Source organism: Camelus dromedarius, chromosome 2 (assembly GCF_036321535.1).
Source record: "Camelus dromedarius isolate mCamDro1 chromosome 2, mCamDro1.pat, whole genome shotgun sequence".
NCBI classification, from domain to species: domain Eukaryota; kingdom Metazoa; phylum Chordata; class Mammalia; order Artiodactyla; family Camelidae; genus Camelus; species Camelus dromedarius.
In genome coordinates this window covers 76,015,401-76,034,243 of record NC_087437.1, presented here as the reverse complement: position 1 = coordinate 76,034,243, position 18,843 = coordinate 76,015,401, and the positions used below count along the sequence as shown (strand labels likewise).

At 39.0% G+C, this 18,843-nt stretch overlaps 1 protein-coding gene across 10 annotated transcripts in view; it reads left to right on the top strand.

Moving 5' to 3' along the window:
- Positions 1-18,843, top strand: part of BBX (BBX high mobility group box domain containing) — a 256,822-nt gene that overhangs the window by 198,398 nt on the left and 39,581 nt on the right. For all 10 annotated transcript variants that reach the window (XM_031456220.2, XM_031456214.2, XM_031456188.2 and 7 more), the window contains 2 exons: positions 140-214; positions 7,216-7,296. In XM_031456220.2, the coding sequence (XP_031312080.1) occupies positions 140-214; positions 7,216-7,296 (156 nt within the window). The remainder of the gene's footprint in view (positions 1-139; positions 215-7,215; positions 7,297-18,843) is intronic.

Sequence of the window (18,843 nt, the reverse complement as noted above, 5' to 3'; positions counted from 1 at the left end):
TGTACTTCTAAAAGGGATTGAGGGCAATGACTCGTGTTTTAATCTTAATCAGTGTCTACTGGGGAAATATAGAGCAGAATCTGTTAGTCCATTATGGTAAAATGTCCTTGTGCATTAAAAATGACTTGTTTCCTTTCAGATATCTTCAAGTACGTCCCACCCCGAGGCTCCTTCAAAACAGTGTCAAGCATCAGCCTTGTTTCAGTTTGCAGAGGTATGGCCTTCTCTTTTTAAAATACACGTTGAGTTCAGAAAACTTACGGAGCTCCGGAAATAGCGGAATGGGGTTTTATAACGTAAAGTGAACTTGAGGCATGCCTCTTGCCATTACGAATGTAATACATATGGCAGACTGCTTATTGTTTTCTGCTGCCTTTGCTGTAATCATAGATCAGCTCTAGTAGTGAAATTAGATGCTGGAGTGGATGAGTAACTTTCACAGTGACTGCACTGGTGAATACGACGTATTGGGTCATCAATGCTGAGCTTTTGATGTGGTGTAGCTTCAGCTGTATTGGCCAGTATTTTTATTAGTGTTTAATCCCAGACTTAGGTCAGGTCAGCTCTTGCAGGATCTCACATTTCTTCAGTTTGTCAACCAGAGAGAGCACACAGTAGAGAGCATCTTCTTGGTGTGATGAGAAGGCAAATCTGATATGCTTGATTTTACCACAGAAGCCCTGACCTCAACCATATGCTCATTTCTAAGGGGCAGTATCTGACAAATGACAAAATGTATCCTGTTTGTGAAAATAAGATGCCATCTGCTTTAGGTCTTTCCTCATTTTCCTTTTTATTAATTTCAACCAAAAATGCATATCATAAACTAAGCAATTTTTTTATAGGCTTGAGAGAAAATGACAAGCAGGACTGTTCTGCTTAATATTGATGTATTGAATCACTTTGATTCATTTGCATAAAGAATGCTGCATAAATGAAATGTAAAGTGATATCCTTTTGCCAGGAGAAAACCCAGCATCTCACTTTGAAAATAAGAAAAAATTACTTTTAGCTCTTACATTAAAAAAGAAAAACATGCTGCTTCCTCTTGGCGCACCTGTGTCAGCCACCCTGACTTGATCCCACCAGTTGGCCTGCAAATCTTTAAGCTTCTCTGCCACAGTATTTGCTTTAGTTGAGGGCTATTCTATAAAACTGGTAACCAAAACATCATAATGGTATCATTTCACGAAGAACAATTTGCTTGATGAATCTGAATAAATTAAGATTTTATGATAATTTTTCATTATGATAAACAAGCTGCTGTTTTCACTATCTGGGGAATAGTTTTAATATTTCCTTGCTTTCCTCCAATCATTGACATCCATTTACTTGATACTAATAATTTTTTCAAAGGTAAAAAAGAATTTTGGCATAGTGACTAAATTTATTTTTAATGTTGTTACTTGAGCCAAACCTAGTCAACTTTTTAGAAAGATTCCCTTCAGAACAGAATTTATTTGCCATATATTCTGTTTGATTGAATTCTACGCTCTGTAGCAGGAATATTAGAAAGGTAGTGACTCTTCTTTGACACACCTGGTATTTACATACGTGTTATTTACTAAGTTTTCAACTTAATTAAAAATGTTTGTACGGGATATCTTAGCTGGTGCATTTCTGACAGTTATTGCCACTCAGAGTGTGGTTGTTATTTAAGTGATAACATTATCAGATTTATTAGGAGGCCCTGAAGCTGTGGGCATCATGAAGGACCAGTTTGATGGTGTAATAGCCACTGTCCTTCTGATTCTGGAAAATGAGATTTTGTGCCTCCCTTAAATTAATTTGCCCTTGCTGCTCAGCACAGTCACTCCTTAAAGCATGAGAAAGTTTTCTAAGAAGAAGCTCTTCTTACTTGGGAGTCGTGCAGGGAGTTGTTTCCAGATGTCACTGTTCTATTCAGTGGCACTTAGTCTTCTGTGGGTTTTTGGTTTTTGACCATGGGACATATATAAGATTTGAGGAAGCTTTAAAAAAATTAATGTGAAAACTTATTAGGGATTGTTTCAAGGCATCATAACAGAGTAAGGCATACATGATGGAAAGCCCAAAATAAAATGTTTTGCCCTAGAATCAAATGCAGTTCCCCCTCTAAACTCAGTATATGTTTTTCCTAGTTATGTTTTGCATAGGTTGATAATATAAGCCCTTTCAATTCCTAAACAAGTTAAATTATTACATACTTGGTTGTTTACTTAGACATGTTATATGTGATGATACAGGAGAAGTAGAGTACATGGTTCTCTAAGGATGTATAATCTGTAGTCACTTACCTGAGCTGACCCAAGAGAACCCTAAGTTTCAGTCTCTCTCATCTGACCATACTGTCAGCCCAGTACTGGGTTGGTTTATTCAAAGCTACACAATAGCTAGCTAGATGGACTAATAAAATTATATAGTAAAATCTGCTATGAGCATATATATTGTAGTAGAAATAGAATAGCCTTTAATTACTGTGATCATATCCCTAAAGCTCTTATAATTACTTCATAGAACACCCATCACCTTTGAGAAAACACTTGACTCTTGAGATTCTTGTTCTAATTAGTCTATAGCAGAGATTCTCAAATTTTAAAATACATCAGAGTCACCTCAAAGACTTGTTCAAACACAGATCACTGAACCCCCCACCCCTGGAGTTTCTTATTTACTAAATCTGGAGTGGGACTTGAGAATTTGCACTTCCAACAAGTTTCCTATTAGGAAACTTCAGTTTGAGATCACTGCTCTGTAGTGTGTAATTTTTACCACAAGTTGTTAAATCAGCAGTGTTAAAGCACTTCCTAGAATCTCTGAGACCACACAGGGAAAGGGTTAAATGATGGTGGGTTGGGCAGATAATAGAAATTTACTAAATGGGCCACTTTGTACCCCATCCCTTTTCAGAGGAATTCTCAGTCCTATTATGCACACTTAGAGAAAAGTGAGTGTTTATATAATTCAGGAAACAATTTACTCTTTAAAAATGTTTAACCTTGTAATATTTTAAGATCAGGCATGTAAAATTCTCAGAGACTGTTTGTGTTCATTTCATTTATGAGTGTTCATAACTCTAGGAAGTGATTCGCTATTGATCACTTATCATGTGATACAGTTATCCTAGAAACACACTGTTTGAAAAACAGTAAGCCCTGGGCATTATTTTAAGTTGAAAATAAATATTTTTTTCTTTTACATCAAGTCCTGGGTCTCTGTTTTGCAGGCTGAGAAGGATATCTTTCCTCCTTAACCAAATCTGATATTTTAAAAACCCATTGAAGTGACCTATATGGAACCCTGAAACTGAGCAAAGAACGTTTTGTTTGTAGGTTCCTCGTAAGTGTTCACACTTAAAGGGAGAAAGCTGTGTCTGCGCTACAGGATCTAGAAAGAAGTGTAGGGTGCAGAGCCTGTTTTCCTCACGGTGCAGCCTGTCTCCTGTCTCCCGTTCCGTGTAGACACTCGTAATTCATCCAGATTCAGCTTGGCCCATCTGAAGAGCTGTCACTCTGTTTCCAGGCTCTGATCCATTACGTTGGTCAAAATGAGCTTCCTATCTGCATGTTTTGTTGTTTACGGGTAGTGACACATCCGTCACTGTTCAGGTCTTGTTTACTGAAGACTAATGAGCAAATACAATGCCAGAAGGAAGCTGTTGTCTCCCATTATTTAACAAGTCTGAAGGCCATTCCACATCTTCTCTTCTCTGCGGTGTGGCTGGCTCTTAACACCCTAGAGTGTATCTTCGCATTGAAAAATTACATATTTACTTTGAAGACAGGGAAGCTAATCCAGACAATTTAGACAAATAGATTGGAACATTAAAACACTCCTTCGAAGGTATTTACTTTACCAGTATAAATACAACTGTAATCTCACCAGGGTATTGTCATAATTGGATATAAGCAATAGGTGCAGATTTAAAGCATTCATTTTCATGATGGAATGCTCAGTATGTTACGGAATATTACACTCGACACAAATTCCATATACTCACACTGTAGCCCATCAGCGTGAAAGTATTACCTGTTTTATTGGAAGTGTTAAGATTTCTTCTTTTAAAGTAAGGAAGACCAGTCATCTTGTATTGTTCATTTGCTCTTTGATTCATTTATTCATCAATTATTGGTCATTTCCTCCCAAGCTACAGTGTTTATGATACCCCTCATAATTGCAAAAGGCTTCCACCTAATTTGCTTTTGTTCTTTACAACCTCTTTCCCGGGTGTGCTTCCCTACCTCAGGCAGCTATCAGATTAGCAGTTTCGCATCCAGAGTGATCATTGTCCTGGCACTTTTGCTGGACCTTACATCCACCCTGATGATCAGAACACGATAGTGGTGATAACAGATTTACAAACACCATCCAATTTGCAGAAAATAAAAAGCATAGCCACAAGCATACGACGCAAAATGGCCCACTGGTGTCCCTACCCAGGAGTGTACCATAACACTCACTTCCCTCCCCCAGCTGACTGTCACTGAAAAACATATATGAGCTCTATTGTTCTTACTTAAAAGGATGTGTATGTCTCAAGTAGAAAAGAAGATGGGGAGATGAACACAGTGGTATAACAAATTGGCCTTATACAAGCCATGCTTATAATAGAAGCTGTCAGAGTAGATGAGATTACTGAGATAAAATGTGGAAAGAAAAAGAGAATGGGCCCTAAGAAAAAACCCTGAGGAAAACCACTTATGGACTCACTATAGAAAGGAGAGCCAACAAAGGGGAACAGCGAGGAGTGGCCTGAGAGGGAGGAGGAGAACCAGGGCTCTGTAGTACTGGAGATCCAGGGAAATCTCTCTACAGGAAGGTCAGCTGTGTCCAGTGCTGCAGGGGAGTCAAGATGAAGCTTGAGCCATAGGCATCAGTGTATGTTCAGTTTCCACCCCACCCCCAAATTAAGGAGCTAAAAGACACTTTTAGAAAGTATACCTTACGACTAAGTCATTCCATGAAAATTTTATTGTTAGGTGAGTCTAGAAGTGTTGGGCTGCTGAAATACACTGATCCTCCCCAACACTGCCCTGTACCTACAAATAGGTAACAGTCCTCCCATAGGTGATGAGGTAAACCATTCTTACTAAACATTAGGTGATGGTGTTCTTCGGCAAGGCTAGAAACCGTTCTCAAGCCTCGACTCAGACAGCCGTGCGTTAACTCAGATGTCAGATAATGCGTCCAGGCAGTCCAAAGTTCTTCCCTGAGCCTCTCCGTGTGTCATGCACACATCTGGCACAGGCAGTATGAGAGTGCACGAACACTCACAGTGGCAGGGAGCGTAAACCTGCAGCGGCACCGGCGACAGCAGAGGGAGCCAGTGGGAGAGCTAGAAGACAGTGCCGTGGGCTGTGTAGTGAAGCTGTTCTTCAGTAATTCTTGAGGGTATCATATGCTTATGTGACAGATTTAATATTCTACAAATCATTAAATTTAATCATTATTCTCTGCTGCTGCAGTTTTTTATTCTGTTCCAATTTCAGTGTGTGACTAATTTTTGGAATTGTCCTAAAAGAGTTTATGTTTAGTAGTGTTAGTAATGATAAACCCTCATTACTAATCATTGTACCATTTATTGAGACCGTAATATGGGCTCAGCACAGTGCCAGACTCTCCACTAATATAACATGTAATCTCCACAGCAACAGTAAAACGGGGCAGGTATTATTGTTTCTGTTTTAAAGGTGAAGATAGTTCTTAATTATTTGCTCAAGTCCACACAGCAAAAAGTGATGAAGAGGTGTTTGTCTGATACAAAAGCCATGTCCTTTCTGATATACAATCTTGGTTCAACAGACTGGCATTTATGTTCAGTACTGCTTTCCCTCAAGTCACTCAGAGTCAGTGATTATATTAAGTGTGTTTGTTTCTCTTAGTCTGGTGATAAGGTTAGTAATTGAATTCACCTTGTCTAGAAAAAGTAGAAGTGGCATATATCAGAAAATTCAGCTAGAGGAAAATACTCCAAACCTCAGAAAGATTCAGCCTGTAAGTTGATCTTGTAAAGAAAAAGTAAGTGATTGGGATAAACAGAAAAGGATTCTGTTAAAAATGGTATTACCTAGGAAGAAAAATTCCTTAAAATTTTCTTAAACGATTTCCTTCTAAATGGCCCAGGTAGCTTATTAAATATTTGCCTCTGCAGAGGTCTCTTATTCAGCAGGTTAGAAGTTCTACAGAAAAATTTTCTGTAGCAGCTAGCACCCAGTCTCTCCTGGAACTGAGAACTCCATAGAATTCGCTGTGAGACTTGGGGTCACCTGTAAAGATATGGTTACAAGGCAGGACTGCCTCCTAAACTGAACTGAGAGATCCCTCTGTCTTAAAGTGAGAAAAATTCAGTATCACAAAGAATATAAAAGCTTAGATTGTAGCCAGCTGCCCTAATGATGACAGAACTTCTCCAGGAGAAGAATACTTTGTAAAATTCCTGAAGAATATATGTCCTTCTCAGCTCTTTACTGAGTTAAGCTGGACATTGAAAATGAAGTTTTCTTCTAAAAGTGAGAAAGCACAGTGCTATCAATGACTGGCTGCTGTTCAGCCAAATTTCAGAAGAGTGTGCAGTCATGATGTAATGTTGCATATATGTTGAAGTGCTGCAGTACAGGCCTTAACTGTGCAGCTTCCTGAGATTTGTGATCTTGACTGTCAGTCTTTGGGTGTCCTTTAGAGCATACTCTCAGAGCCAGTGCTAATGTTTTATATAAAACTCTTAGCTTCCCCAGCTTCTGTCATATTGCCTCTCACATGTGTATTAGATTCTCAGAAGAATATTTGTTGACTGACTTGAAGCTATCTTTCCACAGTGGTTCCAAATCTATTTCTTTAAAAAATTAACTAATTGCTTTGGTAAATACAAAATGAACCTAAATCTCTTTTATATTTGGCCAGTTGATGAGTTGGTATTTATATAGAAATGGAAATGCATGCCTTGTTTTAAGGATATAGAGTTAAATTTAAAGCCTGGAATACTCAAGATAATAATAATACTCTTGTCATCAAGCAGCCACCCAAGCCACACCTGTTTTTCATTATTATTTTTGAGGTTATTTACTAAAATTGGTTTCAAAATTATAACCCCAAGCGTGACACGTTTAAAGTTATTTGGTCCTTGGGAGCAATGATGTTCTCATAAACTAAGGAAAGTTCCTGAATGCGTGTGAATGGGAAGCAAAGATTCTGATATCACAGTCAATATTCTTTATGTGAATTTTTTTTTCAATACAGATTTCTTCAAACACATCGCAGTTGGGTGGTGCTGAACCTGTAAAACGCTGTGGGAAATCTGCACTCTTTCAACTGGCAGAGGCAAGTTTCTAAGAATATGTTGAGATAAGATCTGCAGCCAGTGCAAGTTAGACAGAAGTTATGATGAGTGTTCCCTCACTGTCCCATCTCACTGTGATCATAAAGTGTGCTGTATGTAATTTTCAACAAGAGAGTTAACCTTTAATTTAAGGAAAACAATTTTGCTTCTAAAAGTCATTAAGCATTGAAAAAAGTTACCCAGGGAAATTGCAAAATCTTTTCCACAGGTAGTATTTTAAACCAAGATTGGTTTTTGTCTCTCTCTTATTGGTTAATAAATAAGTCCACTCTGAATACAGAAGAACGGCCTAGGTGGTTTTCCTCTTCTCTGATTCTCTTGTAACATCTGGAAATCAGTACTTTTAAACCAGGTGGTTGATGTCTCAATTTGGGTTTTTTTTTTTTTTTTTAAGTGAAGAACTCAAGTGACACGTTCTGAAGCCTGGTTTTATAACATCTATCAGTTGTACATTTGATGTGACATGGGTATAAAATGCTACGATTCTTTTGGCAAAGTAGAAAATATGCTTTTGTAAAACCTGTGACCAACAGAGCCCTCACTTGGTGGGAATTGGAAGTGGTTGTTGCTGGACGAGCAGGAGCCGTGGCCAAAATGTTCCCGCTCTTCCTTAAGGGAACATATGGGAGAAATGTCTTTAGCACCTGGGCGCTAGAGTAGCAGTTTTCTCTTTTGGTAAGACAAATTAAGAGGTATGAAATGGGTGACCAGAAATCTCTGTATTAAATGTTTTTTTCTCTCTTTTTTCTGGCTTCCTTCCAATGAGTTCCTTCTGAGTTTTTTAGGGTGTGTGTGTGTGTGTGTGTGTGTGTGTGTGTGTGTGTGTGTGTGTGATATGGTGCTTTTATAAATTCTTTTGAGTAGATTGAACTTAATGGCATGACTTGTCATTTTCTAAATTTTATGGTAGCTTGTATCATAAAAATTTAGGAGTTTTAAATATCTTTAAATTAAGCTTTTAAAGTCTAGCCAGATTCAAATTAGAAATATAAAAATACAGAGGCCTAGTACAGTAAAGAAGTATGTGGACAGTGGGACAACTAATTCATTGTCTGATATGAAGCTTACATGCTTCTTGTGTGAGACAAATTCAGACTCAAAGGGCTACAAATTACTAGAAAACTTATGAAGACCACAGAAAATAGTTTTTAAAAACCTGAGTGAGTCAGTGGCAAAGTACTATTTCTGATAAAACTAAAATGGTAAAGATCGCATGTGGTGAAGGCCCACAATGAATGTGCCTTTAGAGTTAGAGCTGTAAACATGTCTTAATAAACAGAGAGACAATGAGGTCATGAATTTGTCTAGTATCTTTAAGACTATATAGTTGTCAAGACAATTTATTTCAAAAACATGATTGTTTTTCTTAAATAATATGAATATATGGCCCTTTCTGCATTTCATAGGGGGGATGTCTGTACACATATACAATCATATACATGTGGTCTTTTAAATATTAAACAACAGTAAAAACAAAACAGTAGACAATAGTAAAACTTATGAATATATGTTTATTAAATAGTTTTGAATTATAAATGTGTGGGCCTTAGAGGTGCTTTGCTGTGGGGGTTGCTAGAAAGATGAATTTGTCTTCTCATTTCCTTTCTTTGCATAATAGTCATTAAAAAAAAAAGGATTCCCCATTAAATCAGAGCTCATTAAAAAGAACATTCTTCTAATTTGTAGGGTTGTATCCCAAATATGAAACAGATGCTATGGTTTAACAGATGTTTGAATGCTGGTATCATAATTTAACGGGGTAAAATGACTGCAGTAAGCCTCTTCCAATTATAGCAAATCAGCTTATACTCAGACTTAGTTTCGTATAACATGCAAGTAAAAATACATGCTTTTGATGAAGCAGGATTGCTAAGAAATAATTTACCAGGAAAATCTTCTCACAGTATTATTTGCACCACATGAATATGATGCCATAATGCTAATAGAGTGTGTTTTAGAATAACATCCCAAAACCTTCCCAATTTCTAATTAAACATAAATATGTGCACAGTAGATTAATCAGCATCTCCAAATAATCACCAGTAGAAATATGCTTCCTCGGTTATTTTTTATTCCTTATGTGTTCAGTGTTCCTTTTTATTGAACAAAATGTAGTATTTAATTATTTGGGTACCTCTTTAAATAAATATCACAGGATATTAAGGAGGAATTTTCCTGTGGCCCAGAATTGGTGTGGTTGTCTGAAATCCTAAGGAACAGCTTTAAATTCACATGTTCCAAAGGGAAAGCCACCTTCAGTTTGGGCCAGACCCTTCTCCTGCGATTTATGAAGAGGAGGCCTAATCCAGCTACCATCTCATCTGCCACTCCAGGGGTTTCCTCTCTCGTCCCCACCCCAAACCCCATGGGTGGGGTATCATAGGTTCTGCAGTCATCTGGACTACTGTCATTTTTCTTCCTGTCCTGAGGAGGGAAACAACAAAGTGCTTTCCCTTCTTCCCTCTGGCCCCTGTCAAGCAGGATGAAGACAGCTCTGAGAGAACCCCTGTTAAAGACTGAGGGTGGTACTGCAAGAAGTATCTTCTCATTCTTTGGTGAGAAGGAAGCAGTGTTTTAGATGTCGGTTTATTGATGTGCCCTTCCCCTCTCTGGCCAGGCAAGAAGAGAACTGGAGGAAGTCAGCAGCAGGGAGAGACTTGAATAGCTTGCTGCACTCTCTGCCTTGGCATGGCAAAGATACATGAGTTTTCCAGGGGCCAAGTGGGCATGAAGAATGTAGTTCAGCTTGATCAGGCAAGAGGCCATGGGACATTGGTGGGGAGTGGTTGGCAGAGAGCAGTCCTAGAACCATCCTATCTCTGACTGAGGACATTCTGAGGGGCTCCTGCAAGCAAAAGTGATACTCAGCTGGTTTGTACCAGGACAACTGTCCAGGGACTAAAATACCAAAATACTTCCTTATTGTTAGTAAAAAGACTGGAACCCAACTTCCGTGAGTACCCTTGCAGCAAGTCTGCCAGCATTCCTGGGCTTCTCCTATCCTTCTAGAAACTGGAGGACACAGCCGGGGGTCCCTAGCACCCCATTCTAGTCCTGAGGCCACGCCCCTTCTGATCGCTTGGCACCCTGCCTGTTAAATATTTTGTCTGTAATCTCTGTTCTTGGCATCCTCTGTCAAGGTCATTCAGTCTTATGTTGAGTTAGAAACTGACAGAGAAAGACGTAACCATGGGCAGTTAGTTTTACCTCCACTATTCCTCCTTCTGTCCTCTCAACCAGAGGCTTTGTGCCTTGTGAAGGAAGGGCCAGCCACCAGTTCAAGAACTGCTGACCCTTCCTACCTTCATCCCTGTGGGTGGGCCTGGGAGAAGGAGTGAATGAGGAGCTTTCTCTAAGACAGGGGTTGTTGCTTGCAGGAAATCTCTTCTTTTGGCGAGAAGGAAGAAATACTGTAGGCATGTAATTATTATGGTGCCTTGCACCTGCTTGAGCAGGCAAAAAGAACACTGAGGAAGGCTGGCAGCAGATAGAAACAGATTTAGGTCAGCCTGCACACTCAGTTTTGGCGTTGTGAGAACCCCTCCCCATTTCCCAGCACCCTGGAACCAAGGAGGTGCCCTGGGGAAGTCCCTGCTTCGGGTATTTGATTGACATTTTAAACTGGATGGGTTTTTAGTAGCCAAAAATGACCTGAAAATTCTGGGATCTATTCCAGGTATTTTTTTTCAGGAATCTACTCTAGCTAGGAAGGGAGATTTGGCATTGTGCTGCTGAGGTCAGAGAATTGAGAAAAACAGTCCTCTATGTTTAAACTTCCATGAGGTTCATAGTGTTCAATTAATCAGTTAATTGGCTCATGTAACTATAATGTATTGTGTTTCCTTTCATTTTGAAATTAATTAGGTCAGGTTATATAAAGAACAGCAAAGCAGAAAAGTGTTCCCCTGGAGATCATTGTGTATTATAGTTGCTATAGTCGGAGGACACACAGAGACATCTTTATCTGTACATTTTAGCAAAGAAAATTCTACATTTAAAGACCTCTGTTACTAAAATTGCCTAGTGTAGTAAGTGAAGCATTTTATTCATTTATTCTAACAAACAGTAATTACTGAGGGTCTGCATCGTGCCATTACCAGTGAGGCTGCTGAAGCTCCTTGCATATGGATGTACAAATATTTTTACTGCAGTCAGAGAGACTGTGAGCCTTCTTCTCAGATCAGTGGTACAGAAACACTTTACCTCCAGATCCACTTTGGGTATTTGGAGTACCACTAGGGGCTGGAGCATAAGCCTAAAAAGATTACAGTTGGTTTTACTTATAATTTTGCTTAGATAATCTTATGTGCTCTTGAAAACAGATTATACATTTTAATAGCAGATTTTATTTTTTTACCTGCAGGTAGGTTTTTTCATCTAACCTAGGAAAATAATGACTGGCATCTGTTATCTACTGTGTGCTAGGCACTTTTCTAAGTACTTATTATGTTCTTCGTGAATTCTCACACTTGTCCGCTGAGGCAAGTGCTGTTATTATTCCTCTTTTACACATTAGGAAACAAAAGGGCAGAGAGGTTTTATGACTTGCCTAAGATCACAAGGACAGAAAGTGTTAGTGCCTCCGTAGAAACCCAGGCAGTCTCTCCACAGCCTGGGCTCTTCAGCACCAGGCTATTGTCACTTTGTTTTGTGCAAGTTGCTTGTTATAGGAGCTTGTGTCTTATAGAAGGCTCTGGAAGACAGCTTCCTCCTGCACATATGTGTATGGCTGAATAAGATGACAGATAGTTCAATACTGCTGTCAAAGAAATGGAGCTGATATTTCCTTTTTAAAAAGTGATTCTACTTTTGAAACTGCCAAGGTACATCTCACACCCTTAAATAAGTGCCTGTTTGTGAATACACTTCGGAAGATACCGGGAGGACTATAGGAAATTATGGTGTACCCCTCCTGTCCTCCAGGAACTTATTCTCCAGTTGCAAAGAGATAAAATATAAAAAGTTAAGGGATAAGAAATAAATTAAGAGTGCCAGTGGTTTCACAGGAAAGCATGCAGTGAAATGAGGAAGCTCAACTTGTGTGATCCCCAAAGTGAATGTGTAAAACCAGGAAAGGAAGAAATTAATAATAGCAGGAGTGTTCTGGGGACCCAGCACAGGTGAAAGAGCATGAAGAAACGTGGTTCTTGATGTAGGAGCTGTTGAGGAACAGAGGTTGAAACTAGCAACTTATTGGGCCGGCCCACAATTTGTTGACCTGTATTACAGGTGGCTAATTATTTTAAAACTATAAATTTCAAATAAATGCATACTTCTGACTTCTTATGAAAATTTAGAGAACCTAGAGACACTGGACCAGCCTTTTTGCATGAGAACAGTTGGTCAGAGCCGAAAAGCGGCTGCCCCCTTAGAGAGAGGTTTGCTGTACAGATGTTACCATCGTCTCCTTTCCCTACTAAGCCCAGTCTCTGAATCCAACAGTCATTGCCACCATCCATTTACATTTGTCCATCCCCCCTCACCGCTTTATAACTAACCACACATGCCCAGTGGAAATTGTGATTTATGCATAATTAAATGGAGAGATGGAGGAGATACAGCAAAGAGATAAAGGCAGGCAAACATGAAATAGGTAGATGACAGCAAGTAAATCAGCCAGGCAGGAGTAGAGGGCTGTGCTAGGAGATTTATGGAAGATGAAGGTGGAGTGTAGCTGCAAGTCAGAATTGGGAAGGTGTTTAGTGTGAAGCAGAGAAATTTGTACTTGAAAATAATGAGGGGCGGTTGAAGACTTGGGGCAGAGGTATGCAGAGGTGAGAGCAGCACTTGGAGAGACTGGCTTAGCAGCTGTGTGCAGAACAGAGCAGAAAGCCTCTGCGGACACACAGATGTGGGAAGACAAGACCCAGGATGTGGGGAGCTGGCAGTGAGCTGGGAGGCTGCAGGGGATTCAGATGGATCTGATGACTGAGTCGATGTGAGAGGTAAAGCAAAAGGAGAGTCAGAGAGGACTGTGGCTCTGAACCTGAGTGTGTGGAGAAGAATGGCTTCCAGAAGTTTGACCCTGACCTTGGAGCGTGACTTCAGGAAGCCTGGATGTTTGTAAACCAAGAGGAAGCCCTACTAGGAGGAAAGCAGAGATGAAAGATGCTGAGGGGGACGGGATAGCTGTAGAAATCCAGTACTGAAAGAGTCAGTGTGAGGGGATAGGCAGCTAGGTAAACAGATGAGTTTGGAAAGCAAAGCCCATGTTTCTCTGAGCACAGAACAAAGAAATGTCAAAAAGTCACCACGGGGTTGCTGAATTTGTTCTGTGATACCCTTTGTCTGTATGGTACTTTTCTTTATCTCAATTTGTGAAACTAATAATCCGTTAAGGTGAAGTTGAAGAGAGACGATGCTGAATTTCTCCAGATAAACTCTTCATGTATCTAAAAAGCAAGATTGTAGATCTGGTGGGTCCAAGGGAATTGGGAAAGTTGTCATTAACCCTATTTATTAGAAAAGGATAAAGATATTTTTAGAGTCCTCAATGTCCTAGTTTTTCTTACATTCTAACTTACTAAAACCACTTATTAAAATCAAATGGGGGAGGGGTATAGCTCAAGCTGTAGACTGCTTAGCATGCATGAGGTCCTGGGTTCAATCCCCAGTACCTTCTCTAAAAATAAACGAAATAAATAGACCTAATTACCTCCCCCCACTAAAACAACAACAATAACAAAATCAAATGAGTAGGTAAAGGTAAATTTATTCTAGTTTCTATAAGAATTAAATCTTATGGAAAGTTATGGCTCACTAAACAAAAAGCTGAATTAGGATACAATTACAGAAATTATATACTATATTGAAAAAAGTAGAAAATTCCATCCCTCCAACCGTATTAGCATTCCATCACCACCACCAGTTATAGCTGGTAATTGATTGCAGTATGAGGTGTGACTCCCTGGAAGTTTTCTGTTGTGCCCTCATAGTATTGATGTGCACTATCTCTTCCATCCTGTTGTAACCCCCTGCGGCCCAGAACTTCAACGTGTAGTTTCTCGCCTCAGCTCCACCTACCCTCTCATCATATAACTGAATTCTAATACTTTTATGGTACATGTGAGGGAGACTTTTATTTGAAAGTGGTGTGTTTCTTTCCTTTTTGTGCAGATTTGGGAGTCAGTTTTAGAAAACTCCTGTTCTAAAACTTTTCATTTTATTTCCAATTGCACCAACTTAATTCTGTAGGAACTGAAATAGAGGATTGCAGCTAATGACTTCCTGTAACACCTTTGGGGGTGACTTTAGTAAATGGCCTTTTGGAGCAAAGGCCACCCTCACTCCGTCCAGAGTCTTCAGAAATGGTATAGCTTCTGGGGGAGGGGGATGCTCAGTGGTAGAGCACCTGCTTAGCATGCAGGAGGTCCTGGGTTCAAGCCCCACTGCCTCCATTAAAAAAATAATAATAAATACGTAAACCTAAATACCCCCTCTAAAAAAAAACCTAAAACAAATTAATTAATTAATTAAAAAAAAAAAAGAAATGGTATAATTTCTGAAGATATATGGTGAGTAAGCATTTAAACCGCCATTTCACCTGGCCCAGTCGTTTCAGCAAACTGAATAGTAAACTATTTAATATGCACAGGTTTTCATGTTAAGAGATGCTTAAACCAGTTCTGTGACCAGTTATCTTTTATAATAAATAAAATTGAATTTTCTTAGCATTGATGCTATTCTTTATTCTCTGAAACCAGCAGCCAATATATTTTTATGGCAAAAACATTCTGGGTCTATTTAATTATGGGAGAAAGGCACATCTTGGAAAACACTGCTAAATGCCATCCTAGGGTTATGTCTGCACTGTTTTGGCAGATAATAAGCCAGGACAAAATTGACTATAAACATACCTTGGCTGCAAAGCATTTGTTTTGCATTAAAAAGCAGAGATTTTGAAATCGAAACTTCTTGATTAGTGTCAGTTGTTCTGTTTTCTCACTGCCTTGCTTTTAATCTAGCTGGCTCCTTCGTATCAGACAATGAAAGAAAAAATATAGTTAAGAGTGAAATAATATGGTACATTTTGGAACTGCTTTCCCATTTCTTTGTACCAGTTAAAGGCCATCTACTTCTGTGGTCTAATTTTTTTATCTAGTGCACATGATTAATTATTTTTCACTGGTCAATTCATTCAGTCTTTTAAAACAGGACACATTAAAGAAATGAATCAATATCTTAACATTTATAGAAGAAAATGCACTTAAAAATGTGTTTGATTCAAAGAGATAAAAGCTTGGTGTAGCACAGATTTATTGTGTCTTAAAAGCAAGTCCCCAGTAACAAAACCTGAACCTAAGGTGTGGTCTTCCCTGAACTGAAAATGACAGCCTCTCTGAACTCAGGAATGTGAAAAATAATTCCTCCATTTTATCTCACCCCTTCAATATCTTTATTGATTTTTTCTTTGCAAGCATTTTGAAGAGGATAGTTTTTTATACATCTATCCAGCGTGTACATCCATAGGTTCTCAGCTTCAGCATAATGATTTCTGTTTTTCTTTTAAGAGTGAGTTACATTTCTTCTAACACATCACTATCAAGCCACTCTGACTTCACAGAACAGTAAGAAACCTCATTGTGGTTTCAGTTGTCAGAGGTAAAATTCAAATATTGGTGATTAATTTTCACTGGTGCGCTTGGGAACCATAACTAAGGACAGTGTGATCACTGGTCTGGGCCAAGCGGTAGCATGGTCATAATTAGCATTGTTTTTTATAGACTCGTAGCTCTTTCCTGGTATGAATCAGAATGCATTTAGATTCATCATTTACCTCAGAACTAATGAACCATTCAATCCAACACAATTATCTGTTGAATGCCTTCATTTTGAAAGATACTGGGATATTCTTGGAGGAGAATACAAGGGTGAAGAGGATACATTTTGTGCCTCCTGAATTACAGTGATTAAAAATAGAGTGGTACCTGAGGGTATAGACAATAGATATCAAATACTTATGCCCAGCATTTGATTTAAAACATTAACATTTTAACATCTTTGAATACAGCCATGGGAATCCATCCAGAAGGTGTCCTGCAGATGATTTTACATTCTCATTTTAAAGAAGGTTATTGTTCAATTTAAAGTAATAATCAAAGAATAAATTGTCATTTACCGAAGTTCTGTTTCAAGGCCTGATTAACAACCAATCCTCTATTAAGGACAAGTTGGCCAGTTAATAACAGACATTAATTCTGTGCTTCCTGCAATGCAGTTTTATTCACTTGAGTTCACATTGATTTATGTTCTTTTGTGTCCACTCTGTGCTTATCCCTGTGCACATCCATGCACATGTACATAATGCGGTTGGTATGTGCTTTCTAAAGCCCCACTAAAGACTTGATATATGCGCCCAAAAGTAGATGCAAATAGATATGCTTGTACCCAAAAGTAGAACTGAGCTTAGTTATCTCTTTAATAAGAGCTGCTTCTTGAAAGATAATTGATTTAAGATATTTCTGAATCTAATTTTGTTGTATATGGTTCCCCTCTGCCTCCAGCTATAGAATCGTTCATCCCTAGAGTGAAAAATTAGAGCAAAGCAGTTAGTTTGCCAGGGCCACGATGTGCTATTAATGATACCAATACGGATATTACTGCTACTAATAATAGCTAGCATTTATCCTACATGGCTTAAGGCCCCAAAGGGATGGTTGTCACAACACATTATTCTTGCTCTGTATTAGACACTATTTAAGTACTCTACGTGTGCAACTCATTGAACCTCACAGTATTCCTAGGGCAAGTACTATATTAACATCTATATTTTATAGATTGGGAAACTGAGGCACAGAAAGATTTAGAGAAAATGAGTTCATTGGTGGCAGAGCCAATCTGTAGTCCTAAACAATCCAGCTCTAGAACTCCTGCCTTTTGAAATTGCCTCTTAATGTAAAATTTGCTTATTTATAAGAGTGATGGCATCTTCTAAGGCTTACTGTATCCATGGCTGTTCCCAGGCTGTTTATCCCATGTGGAAATATAGACTATTAATTCCTAGAAACTTTTGAAAATTATTTCTAATAATATAATGTTTGAACTGATAGAAAGGGAGATGAAAACTGAATTATTGAAGTCTCTCCTTAAAAAGTCATTGTCCAGTGCGTTTCCCCAGAATCCATTTGCCCTGTATGCTAGCTTATCCCAGGTGGCTACGAACTACCTTTCCTGGGTTCCCATGTCCCCTGTTTTCCAGCTAGGTTTAGACAGTGGGAGACATTGGTGGAAGGTTAGAGGGTGGGAGAAAGAGAGAGTCTCGGATGTGCAGGGAAGGGGTGAGGAGGGGTGGGGATAAAACAAAGGCAGCATCTCTTCCATGTGTCCAGCTCCCTCCAGATTGGCCCACCATGGTTCCATCTTCCACTGGGGACCTAGTCCCTGGGCTTCCTTCCCCCATTTGTCTCTGCTGTGGGTTCCTGCTGTTGCTGATCCCTGGGTTACCTCACCACCTGTTTGGGTGTCTCAGTCCTTCATGACCTGTGCAGTCAACTTATTCCCTGTGTTAAACTCCCTCGGCTAGCTATGCTGTATTTGTTTGCCTAGTTAGATCCTGACTGGTGCACAAGCCATTCTCATTTTCTATTTTGTATGCTTGTAAAATGGCTAAGACAATGCTATTGGCATACTGTATCTGGATTTCAGCAAGACTTTTGACAGATATGATGTCATTGTAAACAAAATGTAGGAAATTTAGACTGGATTATTAAGCATTCTTAGATTGCTGAAGTTTATTAATGTTCAAATCAACCTGATGAAAGGGCTCTAGAGGTTTGCCAGAAGCCTCTGTCCTTGGCCATGTCCTACTCAACAAAGATTTGGGTGAGGACAGAAAAAGCAACCTTATCAAATGTGTCTATAACAAAGCTGGAAGGTAATTTAATTCAGATTTTGAAAGGATGTACTTTATAAGGAAAAATGGAAAATCTTGCGTCTAGGTACAAAAAGTATGAGGATACAGAATGAGAGAGACCAAGCTTCCCAGCATGGTATGTGGGTAATGAAATCCAGGATTTGAATTGACTATAGGCCCAGTATAAGCCAGAAAGTCATCCTTTTTTTTTTTTTTTTTTTTTAAATCAGTGAGGGGAGTTCATCTTTGGTTCCCATTAGAAGATGAGTGTCCCTATCAACTGACAAATAGTCCCACTTTTCGTCTAGAGTATTATAGGAAGGCTAGGAATGTAATATAAGAAAAATATTGCTTAATTGAAGCATCAGTATTCTCCAGCCCTTATAAGCTTTGTGTCATTTACAAGTTGTTTTCAGGCACATTTGTTCGCTTTTGCCCAGCTAAGGATGTACTGTTACCCATTTCTCAGCCTTTATATCCTCATGCGAGTTCAAATGTAAGCTGCGTAGCTCACTGTGTGGCCTTAGGCAAGCAAGAATGGTGCTTGCACGTGAACCCAGCTTATTTCTGTAAACTCCATTCCCACTTCAGGACACCATACTGCATGTAGATAAGAGAGACACGACTTTCGAAAAGTCAAAATTGATACAAAAACAGCTCATTTTACTTGTGATGA